We start from the raw sequence: 16,474 nt of genomic DNA, 5'->3' as shown, positions 1-16,474 counted from the left end.
AAACTTCTTTTAAATGTGCCCCAAAGGATTTATTTTTCAATGTAATGTAGTTTTTATTTTGTATTAGAATATAGTTGACTTACAAGACTGTGTTAGTTTCCGTTGTACAGCAACATGATTTAGTTATACACATACATATATCCAATCTTGTTCAGATTTTTTTTTTCCATACAGGTTATTACAGAATATTGAGTAGAGTTCCTTCTGCTCTACATTAAGTCCTTGTTGACTATCTCTTTTCTAGATAGTACTGTGTATATGAGGCTTCCCTGGTGGCTCAGTCGGTACAGAGTCTACCTGCAATGCAGGAGACCTGGCTGCCATCCCTGGGTCTGAAAGATCCCCGGAGGAGGGCACGGCAACCCACTCCAGTATTCTTGCCTGGAGAATCCCATGGACAGGGGAGCCTGGCAGGCTATGGTCATAGGGTCGCACAGAGTCAGACACCACTGAAGCAATCTAGCACACATGCATGCAGTGTGTATGTGTTAGTCCCAAACCCCTGATTTATCCCTCCCTCCACCTCCTTTCCCCTTTGGGAACCATAAATTTGTTTTCTATGTCTGTGAGTCTGTTTCTGTCTTAGAAATACATTCATTTGTATTACTTTGTAGATTCCACCTGTAAGTGATTTATATAATGTTAGTCTTTGACTTACTTTAACGTGATAATCTCTGGGTCCATCCATGTTGCTGCAAATGGCATTATTTCCTTTCATTTTATGCCTGAGTAATATTCCACTGTATACATAGACCATTATCTTTTTCATCCATTTATCTATTGATAGACACTTAGGTTGCTTCCACGTCTTGACTATTGTGAACAGTGTGCCATGAACATGGGCTGCGTGTATCTTTTTGAATTAGAGCTTTCTCCAGGTAAATGCCCAGGAGTGGGACTGCTGGATCAGATGGTAACTCTATTTTTGGTATTTTAAGGAACCTCCATTTTGTTCTTCATAGTGGCTACACTAGTTTACATTCCCACCAACAGTGTAGCAAGGTTCCCTTTTCTCCACATCCTCTCCAGCATTTACTACTTGTAGCCTTTTTTGTGAGTCTGGTGGTAGCAGTTGATGCCTCATTGTGGTTTTGATTTGCAATTTCATGAAGACCCTTTTCCAAAAAAGGTTCAGTCATATGACTGCCCTCCTCAAAGACTTCCGGATGCTGCCTTGGCCTGAAGCCCTCCCAAAGTCTGTACAGCCTCGGGGTCTGCAGCGTCCCCCCAGCTTCTCCCCGCGCCCCTTGTCTTCCCTGTGCTGTCACGCACCAGCCTCTGATTGCTTCCGCAGTACAGCACAGCGGCATCAGAGCTTTCACGCTCCCTGTCTCCCCTCCCCCATGCCCACCGTCTTGGGGTAACTCCCTCAGATTATCGCAGAACCTGCTTTCTCACCATCATCAAGTCTGGGCTCAAACCTCACCTCTCGGATATACAAAATTTTCCCCCTAAATGCCACGTGACCTTTCCCTGGGTGATGCTTCTCTAAACACATATTACCATTCAACACTCTCAATTTTCCCCCTTATTTCCTTTTGTTTGGATCTTTGTTTCCAGAAGGACAGCTTCTTCATGATAGAGCTGTAAAAAAGAAACTTTTTTTATTGATGTGTTCCACCCCTGTGTTGGGAAGATCCGCTGGAGGAGGCCATAGCAACCCACTCCAGTATTCTTGCTTGCGAAATGCCATGGACAGAGGAGCTTGGCAGGCTAGAGTCTATGGGGTCACAAAAGAGCTGGAAACGATGGAGCATGCAGGCCACACCACACCATGGTTGATTTGCAATTTCCAAGATGTTGTGTTAGTTTCTGCTGTCCAGCAAAGTGATTCAGTTATGTCAGGGGAGTGTGTAGTTTCCCCAGTTCTGGCTCATCACCACAAAAATTTGAAGTGACAGACGTTAAAGCCCTCAGACAGACCGTGTCTCAGCTCTCGGACAGACCGTGTTACAGCTTTCAGACAGATCAGTGGTACAGCTCCGTGTTATAGCTCAGCTTTATTTAGAAACTAAAGGAAAATACATCCTCAAGGCGTGAGGGCATGCGGACCCAAAGACGCGAAGAGAAGAGTGAGCCAGAGAGAGCGTGTGAGAGCATGCGTCCATGCGTGTGTGCAGAAGAGAGACCCCCCCCACCCCAGGCCCTTTGGCTCCTCTTTTTATATGTTTTTTCTCCCCCTGGGACTGACCTATGTAAATTGGGTTAGCCAGGAGTGCTATTTGTTCTACCTGAGGTCCTCACTCAGGTCCTCAGACCTTCCTTTGTTCTATTTTCATGGGCTTTCCCTTCCTTGTTTTTTAGTCACCGCCGTTCTGGACTCATTTTTCCTATTCTAACTACCTAACAATTATACATAAGTATATATTCCTTGTCAAGTTCTTTTCCATAACAGTTTATCACAGGATGTTGATATAATTCCCTGTGCTACGCAGTAGAATGAGGGTCTTGCTGCTTATCCATTCTATATATCACAGTTTGCATCTGCTAACCACAAAATCCCAGTCCATCCATCTCCCACCACCCCTTCTCCTAGGCAACCACAAATCTGTGCCCTATGCTTGATGACAGATTTTTTTAAATATATACTTATTTACTTTTTTTAAATTTAACTGTCTTAGTTGCCCCATGCAGGATCTCGGGTTGCAGCATGTGAACTCTTAGTTTCAGCATGTGGGATCTAGTTCCCTGACCCAGGATCAAACCCAAAGCTGACCTACTGGGAGGGAAGTCTTAGCTACTGAACCATCAGGGAAGTCCCAATGACACAGAATTTTGATGTTGTATTCACTGATGCCCACTGGGCACCTACCACAAGATGGCTTAGAGTAGATGTGCAGTAGTACTTTATGAATACTCTGCAATTAAATGTATGTGGCTCTTCCAGGCAAAGCCAGACAATGAAGTTCACACATACACACACACAGTGATGTTGAAGCCTGAGCCTGAAGGTTGCTAAGGACTTAGAGAGGCAGGATTGGGGAGGAAAGGGTGTTTCAGGAGAAGGCACTGCACATACAGAGTCTCAGAGTCACAGATTCTGACCAGGCTGGGTGTGGAGATGTTGGGAGATGCAGACAGAGGGCTAATCTGTGTGGATAGTCAGCCCGGAGGGGCCCACCAGGGCTTCGAATCCAGCCTGCGGTGTGGGCCCCTCCGTCCTGAATGGGGAGGAAACACAGCTGCTCTAACTGTGTGGGAAGGGGATGGGACTCGTCTCTGGTGAGTCCTCTGACCCGAGGGCCTGTTTCCCAGTGAGAGGAAGCAGGAGGTGGGTGGGTTCAGTGACTGGGGGATGAGATGAGGTTGCTGCAAGGACCAGGGTCAGGACCGGGAGGAGATGGGCTTCAAGATGAGCTGTGCTTAGGAGGAAGAATGGATAGCACTTACTGAATTGTTGGATCCCAGAGGAGAGAAGGGGGTGATGAAATGGGGGAAAGCCTGCCCCCTCCCCAACATCTGGGCTTAGAGGCTACCTTGTCATTAGTGTGACAGGGAGCCAAGCAGAGAAGTGAGTTTGGGGAGGAAGATGGCAGCTCTATTTCAGCCACGCTGAGCCAGGCAACCCCAAAGGCCACCCTGGGGGAGGTGTGCAGTGTGATGTTGGGGAGTGAGATGCCTGCATCGCTCACCTGAAGGGTTAACCTGGGATGGCGGTTGCATCTGAGGTGCCCCCTGCCGGCCTGGCTGTCTTCCTCCTGCAGGACCTCACACTGAGAGAAGAAGAGACCAGGCTCTTTCACTCTGACCAGAACAGGGTGCAGCTGGGCAGTAGACTCACCATCCCCCATTCCTTGCTCAGGGGCAGGAGGGGGGACAGGTGGAAGACATCAGTTGACCCCATAGACCCTCCGGAGCATAGCAGGTACCTCCAACCTTGACTCCAGGCAGAGTACAGCCCATACCCCAGGGGACCCCTAAGCACCGCCAACCCCAAACCCCCCCTTCCCATCAGCCTCCTGCTGGTCCTGCCCCACCCCCGGTGGTGCTGGTTCAAGGCTGCAGCCCCCTGCACCCTGCCCTCCCCACCCCTCCCCTCTCCCGGGGCAGTGCTCACAGGAGGGCCAGAAGGCAGAGGAAGAGGAGTGCGATCTTGACAGCTGCTTCCCAGAAGGCCACCAGGACTGGCAAGGACAGAGTAAAGGAACAAAGTAGGTGATTAAATCCTTACTCCCACTTGGGGATCGTAGGTAAAGAAAAAGGTATGAGAGACCCTGCAAGTTAATGGGCACTCAAGAGAGCAGTCTTGCTTAGCAACAAAACCAGGAGCTGCAGCATGAGACCTGGCCCCAAACAATAAAATGAATGCAGCAGGAGACCCCACACCCTGCCCAGCGAGCTCAGTGAGTTAATGAGCCCTAGGATGTGCTGTCTGCACACACAAAAATAATAATTTACGGAGAGAGGACCCTTCAAAGTGAAAGGCCCTCACTGTACTGAGATGTGAACTTTCCATTACACCATGGCAGCCCCAGCTTGACCATGTGGGGACAAGCAGACTCCCCAGCATGATGTGGAAGGGGAGCTAGTGAGGAAATGTGACGTCTCCTCAAGAATGAAGAAGGAGCTGAGCTCCTCCCTGTTTCCACCTTTCCTTTCTTTATGAGACCTAAGCCACTGAGATCTCGGGGCACGGCACCCTCTGGAAATTAGGCTCATGAGCCTCCTCAGCGTCCTGTTCTAATAAATCACTTCTTGTCTGTGACTTTGCCTATCAATGAATTCTTTCTGTGCTGAGTCATAAAGAACCAGAGCTCATTGGAACCCCCCCCCCCCCAAGACGCCACCTGTGGTTTCAGTACCACCTTGCCACAGGCCCTGACTGCCCTGCAGGAAAGTGGGACCAGTACAAATTGACCTGCTGGACCTCATCCTGCATCCTTCCTCTTCCGCAAGGACTCCAGGCCTTCTTGACTCACTGAATGCCAGACCCCATGTGCCCGGGCCTCACCCCATCCCCATGCCCTTACCGTAGAGCAGTTAATTGGTGTGGCGGCGGGGGGGGGGGGGGGGGGGGGGGAGATGCAGAAAATGCATGAGTTGAGTTGGACTTCATGAAAATGACAAATTTTGTTTATCAGTTGACACTACTGAGAAAGTGAACAGCCAACCATGTAATGGGAGAAAATATTTGCACATCATAGATTTGATATGTATGTAGTACCCAGTCTATATTAAGAAAATCTTACAGTTCAACAACAAAAAGACAAACATTGCAATTTAAAAAATGGAACTATGGATTAAAAAATTTCTCCAAATGACCAATAATTTCATTTTAAAAAAGGAATAACAGCATTACTCACTCCATAAACATAATTGAAATCATGATGAGATACTTCTTCACACCCAAATTTCTTTTGCACTTTTAAAGGAAAATAACAACATCAATAAGGATCTGGAGAAATTGGAACCAACATATACTAATGGTCCTGCCCGTGTGAAAAACAGCTGACATTTCCTCAGAAATTTAAAAGTAGAATCTACCATTTGACCCAGAAATTTCAATCCTAGGTATATGCCCAAGAAACCTACAGGCAATGATTAGAAAAAAAAGAGTATAGTAACATTCATAGCAGCATTGTAATAGCCCCAGACTAGAAATAACCCAGATGTCCATCCACTGCTAAACAGATAAACAGAAACTGGTCCATCCAGGCAATGAAATATTATTCAGACAAAAAGAAATTCATACTGATACATGCTTAATGAGTGATCATGGAAAATGTTTTTTTATGTGAAAGGAGCCACATGGAAAAGGCCACAGTTTTGTAACATTCCACTTGTATGAAATGTCCCCCATAGGCAGATCCATGGACATGGACAGCAGGTCAGTGGTTGCCCAGGGCTGGGAGGGACAGTGTGGTGAGTGACTACTTCATGGGCACCAGGCTTCCCTCTGGGATGATGAAAATCTGAGATGGATGGATTTAGGAAGTGGTGAGACTTGTACAACATTGGGAACATTCTCGAAGCCAACTACTGTCTGTTTTAAACTGGCTAAAATGGTCAATTTTATTTTATCTGATTTTTCCTCAATAAAAATAATGCATTTAAACAAGCAATGCCATATAGAGATGTCAGTTTTCACCTGGTATGAGCAAAGAGCAAAAGGTTTCACCATATATGGCCGTGGTGAATACAAACACTTTCAAAATATCCGATCTATGAAAACATGCATAAGTTACAAGCTATTGGGAGAAAATAAACAGCAGAGCTGGAGGAGTCAGGTCATGGATGGTGAGGCGCTTTGAGGGGTGGACTCTGCTCTGGGGATGTCGCCCTGCTCTTAGAAGAGGACAAGTCCCAGGGGAGTGAGGGGCTGGTGGGGACAGCTGGGCAGAGTGGCCATGGGGGCAGAGGAGGGGCAGGGATCACTGGGCTCACCCACTGGGGGACTCTGGTCACTGGGGTGGGTCCAGAGTGAGGCAGGGACCAGCAGAGCCCAGCCCAGCCCTGAGCCGGAAGCAGCCTCGCCCCCAACAGCCCAGGAGGGGCCCTCCTTCATACCTGTGCTATTTCCATGGAAGTCTCTGGTCACTGGGCTCTGTGGAGGACCTGGGACTGGGAGAGAGGATTTCCTTCTTCAGCAGGACTGGGATGATGGAAGTGTAGTCATCCCATCCATGCCCCTCCACTCAGATCTGCAGAACCCAGGAGGGACAGAAATACATCCCTCTAGCCCCCTCCTTAACTGGGCTTCCAGGACAAGAGCACCTCGCATCTCCCGCCTGCCCGCACACCCTCAGGCCCCTCGGGCATCCTCACCCCTCACTCACAGGTGACATTGAGCAGGATGGTCCGCTCCACCATCGCCCCACTTCTGGGGAACTTCACCTGGCAGGTGAGCCTGGTGCCGTGGTCCTGGGGCCGTGGGGTTAGGGTGAGCACCGACGAGAAAGGGGTCCTGGGGCCCAGGGAGCTGGGGGCAGCTGACGTCCAGGAGAAGATGGGGGGCATGGCCCGCTCGCAGGCCCAGGGCACAGAGCAGGTCAGGTTCCCGGGGCGGCCGGCCTCCAGGGCCCCCGGGCTGAGGACGTGGGGCTGGTGGGTGAGGGCTGGTGAGAGGAGGGGGAGACAGGGAATCGAGAGGAGACTTTGAGGTGTGGCCCCCAGAGAAGCTTCAGGTTTCAGTCCAGGCCCTCCCTCTGAGCCCCCACCTGCTTTACCCCCAACGCCTCCCAGGAGGGGCCCCCACCGCAGCCCTGCCCTGGGACCCCCAGGACTCCCCACTGTGGCCTCGCTTAGATCACCGGCTTACCTGTCACATTCAAGACGAACTGCTCAGGCTTGTAACTCCATTTGATACTTCCTCTTTCCACTCGAAAAAAGTAGGAACCGTTGTCGCTCTTCCTGGCATCTCTGATCTCCAGGGAGCAGTTGTTGTTCCTGGGGTCCCCGAGGAGGTGGAATCGGCCCTGGGCCGATCCTCCTGAACTTGACGATCTAGTTTGTTTGTGGCCACAGGAGTGTCCGTGATTTCATTGACCCCTTCCCGGAACCAGAAGCCGTGAACAGGGCTAGAAGCACTGACCTTCGTGTCATAGGAGAAGGCGCAGGGCACGCGGACACACAGGCCCTCCTGCACCGACACGGACGGCGGCACATCCAGCTGGTATCTCGGATTCTGAGCCACGGACCCTGCGGGGAATCGAGGGTCAGCAGAGCCCCCGCCCCTCCCACCCCCGCCCCGCCGTCCACTCACCCGCCCACAGCAGCGGCAGCAGCAGCAGCGGCAGCATGTCTGAGCCGGAGGGTGTCTGGGCGTCCTGTGTGTGAAAGGAGAAGGGGAAGGGGAGAGGGAGGTAGGGCTGCGGGCAGACCCGTGGGAAGCTGGGGAGGAGCAAGAGCTCTGTTCACAGAAGAGGAACTTCTCCTCCTCCTCCTCCACACACAGCGGACAGTACGCCCCTCCGCCCAGAGACCCCGGAGACCTGCCCAGAGAGGAGCAGACACGCAGGGGACCCCTGTCCTGACCTCCATCTGGGGCTCGTCCCTCCAGCAGCAGAGCTTGGACCTGTGAGGACGCCGAGGGCTGGGACTCAGGCGGCCTCCTAAGGTTCTCTCATCCGAGCTCCGCTTTCTACACCAGGGCGCTGCTCAATTCTTCTCTTGACCTGGAGAGTCACAGCCTCACAGAGACCCTCGGGTGGTCATTCCTGCGAGATGTCGGGCTCTTTAAGGTCTGTGGGAGTGTCTGGAGCAGAAGACAAGAAGGGGCTCCTGGGTGGAGTGAACGCAGCAGTCCGCCACCCATTCACGCATCCCCCCCAGCGGTGAGCATCTCTGGGTGGTGACCTGGAGGCCAGAAGGGATCCGACTCACCTGGTCCCCGCCCGAGAGATGCCCCCCACCTGGGGCCCTCACTTCCTCCCCGGACACACAGCGCTGCCGGCTCTAGAGTTTTGTCACTGGTGAGACTGCCATGAGTCCTGGCAGCATTCGGGGGTTTCTGAATTATGACATGGGATTTTTTAAAGAAAAAAACTTCTACTATGCTGATTCACAAACTTTCAATTGCATTTTCAGAATAAAACTGTATAACATCTTGCTTCACGTAAAACAAAAAGGGCAAACACATGTTCTGTGAGTCAGTGCAGAAAAAACTTCTTTTAAATGTGCCCCAAAGGATTTATTTTTATTTTGTATTAGAATATAGTTGACTTACAAGACTGTGTTAGTTTCCGTTGTACAGCAACATGATTTAGTTATACACATACATATATCCATTCTTGTTTAGATTTTTTTTTTCCATACAGGTTATTACAGAATATTGAGTAGAGTTCCTTCTGCTCTACATTAAGTCCTTGTTGACTATCTCTTTTCTAGATAGTAGTGTGTATATGAGTCTTCCCTGGTGGCTCAGTTGATACAGAGTCTACCTGCAATGCAGGAGACCTGGCTTCCATCCCTGGGTCTGAAAGATCCCCGGAGGAGGGCACGGCAACCCACTCCAGTATTCTTGCCTGGAGAATCCCATGGACAGGGGAGCCTGGCAGGCTATGGTCATAGGGTGGCACAGAGACAAACACCACTGAAGCGACCTAGTACACATGCATGCAGTGTGTATGTGTTAGTCCCAAACCCCTGATTTATCCCTCCCTCCACCTCCTTTCCCCTTTGGGAACCATAAATTTGTTTTCTATGTCTGTGAGTCTGTTTCTGTCTTAGAAATACATTCATTTGTATTACTTTGTAGATTCCACCTGTAAGTGATTTATATAATGTTAGTCTTTGACTTACTTTAAGGTGATAATCTCTGGGTCCATCCATGTTGCTGCAAATGGCATTATTTCCTTTCATTTTATGCCTGAGTAGTATTCCACTATATACATAGACCATTATCTTTTTCATCCATTTATCTATTGATAGACACTTAGGTTGCTTCCATATCTTGACTGTTGTGAACAGTGTGCCATGAACATGGGCTGCGTGTATCTTTTTGAATTAGAGCTTTCTCCAGGTAAATGCCCAGGAGTGGGACTGTTGGATCAGATGGTAACTCTCTTTTTGGTATTTTAAGGAACCTCCATTGTGTTCTTCATAGTGGCTACACTAGTTTACATTCCCACCAACAGTGTAGCAAGGTTCCCTTTTCTCCACATCCTCTCCAGCATTTACTACTTGTAGCCTTTTTTGTGAGTCTGGTGGTAGCAGTTGATGCCTCATTGTGGTTTTGAATTGCAATTTCATGAAGACCCTTTTCCAAAAAAGGTTCAGTCATATGACTGCCCTCCTCAAAGACTTCCGGATGCTGCCTTGGCCTGAAGCCCTCCCAAAGTCTGTACAGCCTCGGGGTCTGCAGCGTCCCCCCAGCTTCTCCCCGCGCCCCTTGGCTTCCCTGTGCTGTCACGCACCAGCCTCTGGTTGCTTCCGCAGCACAGTACAGCGGCATCGGAGCTTTCACATTCCCTGCCTCACCTACCCCACGCCCACCATCTTGGGGTAACTTCCTCAGATGAACGCAGAACCTGCTTTCTCCCGGGCTCATCATCAAGTCTCGGCTCATCATCAAGTCTCGGCTCAAAGCTCAACTCTCGGATATACAAAACTGTCCCCCTAAATGTCACATGACCTATCCCTGGGTGATGCTTCTCTAAACACATATTACCATCCAACACTCTCAATTTTCCCCCTTATTTCCTTTTATTTGGATCTTTGTTTCCAGAAGGACAGCTTCTTCATGATAGAGCTGTAAAAAAGAAACTTTTTTATTGATGTGTTCCACCCCTGTGTTGGGAAGATCTGCTGGAGGAGGCCATGGTAACCCACTCCAGTATTCTTGCTTGGGAAATGCCATGGACAGACGAGCTTGGTGGGCTACAGTCCATGGGGTCACAAAAGAGTTGGAAACAATGGAGCATGCATGCCACACCACACCATGGTTGATTTGCAATTTCCAAAATGTTGTGTTAGTTTCTGCTGTCCAGCAAAGTGATTCAGTTATGTGTGGGGAGTGTGTAATTTCCCCAGTTCTGGCTCGTCACCACAAAAATTTGAAGCGACAGACGTTAAAGCCCTCGGACAGACCGTGTTACAGCTTTCAGACAGATCAGTGGTACAGCTCCGTGTTATAGCTCAGCTTTATTTAGAAAATAAAGGAAAATACATCCTCAAGGCGTGAGGGCATGCCGACCCAAAAGCCAGCGAGAGAGAGAGCTTGCGAGAGAGAGCATGAGAGAGCACGCACACATACGTGTGTGCAGAAGAGAGACTCCCCCCCCCCCAAGCCCTTTGGCTCCTCTTTTTATATGTTTTTTCTCCCCCTGGGACTGACCTATGTAAATTGGGTTAGCCAGGAGTGCTGTTGGTTCTACCTGCGGTCCTCATTCAGGTCCTCGGACCTTCCTTTGTTCTATTTTCATGGGTTTTTCCCTTCCTTGTCTTTCAGTCACCGCCATTCTGGACTCCTTTTTCCTATTCGAACTACCTAACACTTATATATACATATATATTCTTTGTCAAATTATTTTCCATAATAGTTTATGGAATAGTTCACAGGATGTTGACTATAATTCCCTGTGCTACACAGTAGAATGAGGGTCTTGCTGTTTATCCATTCTATATATCACAGTTTGCATCTGCTAACCACAAAATCCCAGTCCATCCGTCTCCCACCACCCCTTCTCCTAGGCAACCACAAATCTGTGCCCTATGCTTGATGACACATTTTTAAAAATATATATTTATTTACCTTTTTAAAAAATTTAGCTGTCTTATTTGCCCCATGCAGGATCTCGGGTTGCAGCATGTGAACTCTTAGTTTCAGCATGTGGGATCTAGTTCCCTGACCCGGGATCAAACCCAAAGCTGACCTACTGGGAGGGAAGTCTTAGCCACTGAACCACCAAGTGACACAGAATTTTGATGTTGTATTCACTGATGCCCACTGGGCACCTACCACAAGATGGCTTAGAGTAGATGTGCAGTAGTACTTTATGAATACTCTGCAATTAAATGTATGTGGCTCTTCCAGGCAAAACCAGACAATGACGTGCACACAGACACACACACAGTGATGTTGAAGCCTGAGCCTGCATGTTGCTCAGGACTCAGAGAGACAGGAATGGGGAGGAAAGGGCGTTTCAGGAGAAGGCACTGCACATACAGAGTCTCAGTGTCACATTTTCTGACCAGGCTGGGTGTGGAGGTGTTGGGAGATGCAGACAGAGAGCTAATCTGTGTGGAGAGTCAGCCCGGAGGGGCCCACCAGGGCTTCAAATCCAGCCTGCGGCGTGGGCCCCTCCGTCCCCTGAGTGGGGAGGAAACACAGCTGCTCCGACTGTGTGGGAAGTGGATGGGAACCATCTCGGGTGAGTCCTCTGACCCGAGGACCTGTTTCCCAGTGAGAGGAAGCAGGAGGTGGGTGGGTTCAGTGACTGGGGGATGAGATGAGGTTGCTGGAAGGACCAGGGTCAGGACCGGGAGGAGATGGGCTTCAAGATGAGCTGTGCTTAGGAGGAAGAATGGATAGCACTTACTGAATTGTTGGATCCCAGAGGAGAGAAGGGGGTGATGAAAGGGGGGAAAGCCTGCCCCCTCCGCAACATCTGGGCTTAGACGCTGCCTTGTCATCAGTGTGACAGGGAGCCAAACAGATAAGTGAGTTTGGGGAGGAAGATGGCAGCTCTATTTCAGCCACGCTGAGCCGGGCAATCCTGAAGGTCATCCTGGGGGAGGTGTGCAGTGTGAAGTTGGGCAGTGAGATGCCTGCATCACTCACCTGAAGGGTTAACATGGGATGGTGGTTGCATCTGAGGTGCCCCCTGCCGGTCTGGCTGTCCTCCTCCTGCAGTACCTCACGCTGAGAGAGGAAGAGACCAGGCTGTTTCATTCTGACCAGAACAGGGTGCACCTGGGCAGCAGACTCACCCAACCTTGACTCCAGACAGAGAACAGCCCATACCCCAGGGGAACTCTAAGCACCGCCAACCCCAATCCCCCCCTTCCCTTCAGCCTCCTGCTGGCCCTGCCCCACCCCCGGTGGTGCTGGTTCAAGGCTGCAGCCCCCTGCACCCTGCCCTCCCCACCCCTCCCCTCTCCCGGGGCAGTGCTCACAGGAGGGCCAGAAGGCAGAGGAAGAGGAGTGCGATCTTGACAGCCGCTTCCCAGAAGGCCACCAGGACTGGTAGGGACAGAGTAAAGGAACAATTTAGGTCATTAAATCCTTACTCCCACTAGGGGATCATAGTTAAAGAAAAAGGTATGAGAGACCCTGCAAGTTAATGGGCACTCAAGAGAGCAGTCTTGCTTAGCAACAAAACCAGGAACTGCAGCATGAGATGTGGCCCCAAACAATGAAATGTCCGAGGCATGAGACCCCACACCCTGCCCAGTGAGCTCAGTGAGTTAATGAGCCCTAGGACGTGCTGTCTGCACACACAAAAATAATAATTTACGGAGAGAGGACCCTTCAAAGTGAAAGGCCCTCACTGTACTGAGATGTGAATTTTCCATGACGCCACAGCAGCCCCAGCTTGACCATGTGGGGACAAGCAGACTCCCCAGCATGATGTGGAAGGGGAGCTACTGAAGAAATGTGACATCTCCTCAAGAATGAAGAAGGAGCTGAACTTCTCCCTGTTTCCACCTTTCCTTTCTTTATGAGACCTAAGCCACTGAGATCTCGGGGCACGGCACCCTCTGGAAATTAGGCTCATGAGCCTCCTCAGTGTCCTGTTCTAATAAATCACTTCTTGTCTGTGACTTTGCCTCTCGATGAATTCTTTCTGTGCTGAGTCATAAAGAACCAGAGCTCATTGGAATACCCCTTATATGCCACCTGTGGTTTCAGCACCACCTTGCCACAGGCCCTGACTGCCCCGCAGGAAAGTGGGACCAGGACAAATTCACCTGCTGGACCTCATCCTGCATCCTTCCTCTCCCACAAGAACTCCAGGCCTTCTTGACTCACTGGATGCCAGACCCCATGTGTCCACGCCTCACCCCATCCCCATGCCCTTACCATCCAGCTGTTGAATGGGGGGGCAGTGCAGAAAATGCATGAGTTGAACTTCATGAAAATGAAAAATTCTGTTTATCAATTGACACTACTGAGAAAGTGAAAAGCCAACCATTTAAAGGGAGAGAATATTTGTGCATCATAGATTTGATATGTATGTAGTAGCAGCCTGCATTTAAAAAATCTTACAATTCAACAACAAAAAGACAAACATTGGAATTTAAAAAATGGAACAATGGATTAAAAAATTTCTCCAAGTGACCAATAATTTCATTTTAAAAAAGGAATGACATCATTACTCACTCCATAAACATAATTGAAAACATGATGAGATATTTCTTCACACCCAAATTTCTTTTGCAGTTTCAAAGAAATTAACAATATCAACAAGGATCTGGAGAAATTGGAACCAATATATACTCGTGGTGGGAACATAAAATGGTCCAGCTGGCATGAAAAACAGCTGACATTTCCTCAGAAATTTAAATGTAGGATCTACCATTTGACCCAGAAATTTCACTTCTAGGTATATGCCCAAGAAAACTGCAGTCAATGATACATATGTGTATATATATATATATATATATATATATATATATATCAACATTCATAGCAGCATTGTAATAGCCCCAAAGTAGAAATAACCCAAATGTCCATCGGCTGCTACACAGACAAACAGAAGCTGGTCAATCCATGCAATGAAATATTGTTCAGACAAAAAGAAATTGATACTGATACACTCTTAATGAGTGATCATGGAAAATGTTTCTTTGTGAGAAAGGAGCCACATGGAAAAGACCACAGTCTTGTAACATTCCACTTGTATGCAATGTCCCCCATAGGCAGATTCATGGACATGGACAGCAGGTCAGTGGTTGTCCAGGGCTGGGGAGGACAGTGTGGTGAGTGACTACTTCATGGGCACCAGGCTTCCCTCTGGGATGATGAAAATCTGAGATGGATGGATTTAGGGAGTGGTGAGACTTGTACAACATCGTGAACATTCTCGAAGCCAACTACTGTCTGTTTCAAACTGGCTAAAATGGTCGATTTTATTTTATCTGATTTTTACTTAATAAAAATAATGCACTTAAATAAGCAATGCCATATAGAGATGCCAGTTTTCACCTGGTATGAGCGAAGAGCAAAAGGTTTAACCATATATGGACGTGGTGAAAACAAAACGCTTTCAAAATATATGATCCATGAAAACATGCATAAGTTACAAGCTATTGGGAGAAAATAAACAGCAGAGCTGGAGGAGTCAGGTCATGGATGGTGAGGCGCTTTGAGGGGTGGACTCTGCCCTGGGGATGTCGCCCTGCTCTTGGGGAGCAGAAGAGGAAGTGGACAAGTCCAGGGGAGTGAGGGGCTGGTGGGGACAGCTGGGCAGAGTGGCCATGGGGGCAGAGGAGGGGCAGGGACCACTGGGCTCACCCACCAGGAGGCTCTAGTCACTGGGGTAGGTCCAGAGTGAGACAGGGACCAGCAGAGCCCAGCTCAGCACTGAGCTGGAAGCACCCTCGCCCCTGACAGCCCAGGAGGGGCCCTCCTTCATACCTGTGCTGTTTCCATGGAAGTCTCTGGTCACTGGTCTCCGTGGAGCACCTGGGACTGGGAAAGAGGATTTCCTTCCTCAGCAGGAGGACCAGGGTGACAGAAGTGTAGTCATCCCTTCCCCGCCCCCACCCATATCTGCAGAATCCAGGAGGGACAGCCCTTACGTCCCTCTAGCCCCCTCCTTAGCCAGGCCTCCAGAACAAGAGCACCTCGCATCCCCAGCCTGGTCCCCCTGCCCCACACCCTCAGGCCCCCCGGGTGTCCTCAATCCCTCACTCACAGGTGACATTGAGCAGGATGGTCCGCTCCACCATCGCCCCACTTCTGGGGAACTTCACCTGGCAGGTGAGCCTGCTACCGTGGTCCTGGGGCCGTGGGGTGAGGGTGAGCACCGACGAGAAGGGGGTCCTGGGGCCCAGGGAGCTGGGGGCAGCGGACGTCCAGGAGAAGATGAGGGGCGTGGCCCGCTCGCAGGCCCAGGGCACGGAGCAGGTCAGGTTCCCGGGGCGGCCGGCCTCCAGGGCCCCCGGGCTGAGGACGTGGGGCTGGTGGGTGAGGGCTGGTGAGAGGAGGGGGAGACGGGGATCGGGAGGAGGCTTTGAGGTGTGGCTCCCAGAGAAGCTTCAGTCTGCAGTCCAGCACGTCCCTCTGAGCCCCCACCTGCTTTACCCCCAATGCCGTCCCAGGAGGGGCCCCCACCCCAGCCCTGCCCTGGGACCCCCATGACTGCCATTATGGCCTCTCCTAGATCCACGGCTTACCTGTCACATTCAAGACGAACTGCTCAGACAGGTAACTCCATTTGATACTTCCTCTTTCCACACGAAAAAAGTAGGAACTGCTGTCGCTCTTCCTGGCGTCTCTGATCTCCAGGGAGCAGTTGTTGTTCCTGGGGTCCCCGAAGAGGTGGAATCGGCCCTGGGCCTCCTCCTGAACTTCACGATCTAATTTGTTTGTGGCCACGGGGGCATCCAGGGCTACATCGGCCCCGTCCCGGAACCAGAAGCCGTGAACAGGGCTAGAAGCACTGAGGACGTCCACGTAATAGGAGAAGGCGCAGGGCACGCGGACACACAGGCCCTCCTGCACCGACACGTACCGCGGCACGTCCAGCCGGTATCTCAGATCCTGAGCCAGGGACCCTGCGGGGAATCGCGGGTCAGCCGAGCCCCCGCCCGGCCCACCCCCGCCCCGCCGTCCACTTACCTGCCCACAGCAGCGGCAGCAGCAGCAGCGGCAGCATGTCTGACCCGGAGGGTGTCTGGGCGTCCTGTGTGTGAAAGGAGAAGGGGAAAGGGAGAGGGAGGTAGGGCTGGCGAGAGACTTAAGGGAAGCTGGGGAGGAGCAAGAGCTCTGTTCACAGAAGAGGAACTTCAGAGCCAGAGCTCCTCCTTCTCCACACACAGCGGACAGGACACCCCTGGGCCCAGAGACCCCGGAGACCTGCCCAGAGAG

At 50.5% G+C, this 16,474-nt stretch overlaps 2 protein-coding genes across 2 annotated transcripts; both read right to left on the bottom strand.

The window, feature by feature from the left end:
- Positions 1 to 6,768: 6,768 nt before the first annotated feature.
- Positions 6,769 to 7,739, bottom strand: LOC136157538 (myeloid cell surface antigen CD33-like). The gene is given in 4 exon segments (XM_065919396.1): positions 6,769 to 7,055; positions 7,259 to 7,421; positions 7,424 to 7,638; positions 7,703 to 7,739. Coding segments are annotated over 4 exon segments (702 nt in total).
- A 7,291-nt stretch (positions 7,740 to 15,030) lies between these two features.
- LOC136161615 (myeloid cell surface antigen CD33-like) lies at positions 15,031 to 16,262 on the bottom strand. The gene is made up of 4 exons (XM_065926621.1): positions 16,226 to 16,262; positions 15,781 to 16,161; positions 15,300 to 15,578; positions 15,031 to 15,154 (listed from the first exon to the last, which is right to left on the bottom strand). Exons 1-4 carry the CDS (start codon positions 16,260 to 16,262, stop codon positions 15,096 to 15,098), a joined length of 756 nt encoding a protein of 251 aa, XP_065782693.1. The 3' UTR covers positions 15,031 to 15,095.
- Positions 16,263 to 16,474: the final 212 nt, after the last annotated feature.

Source organism: Muntiacus reevesi, chromosome 2, assembly GCF_963930625.1.
Source record: "Muntiacus reevesi chromosome 2, mMunRee1.1, whole genome shotgun sequence".
NCBI lineage: Eukaryota > Metazoa > Chordata > Mammalia > Artiodactyla > Cervidae > Muntiacus > Muntiacus reevesi.
This window is presented reverse-complemented; position numbering and strand designations above follow the sequence as displayed.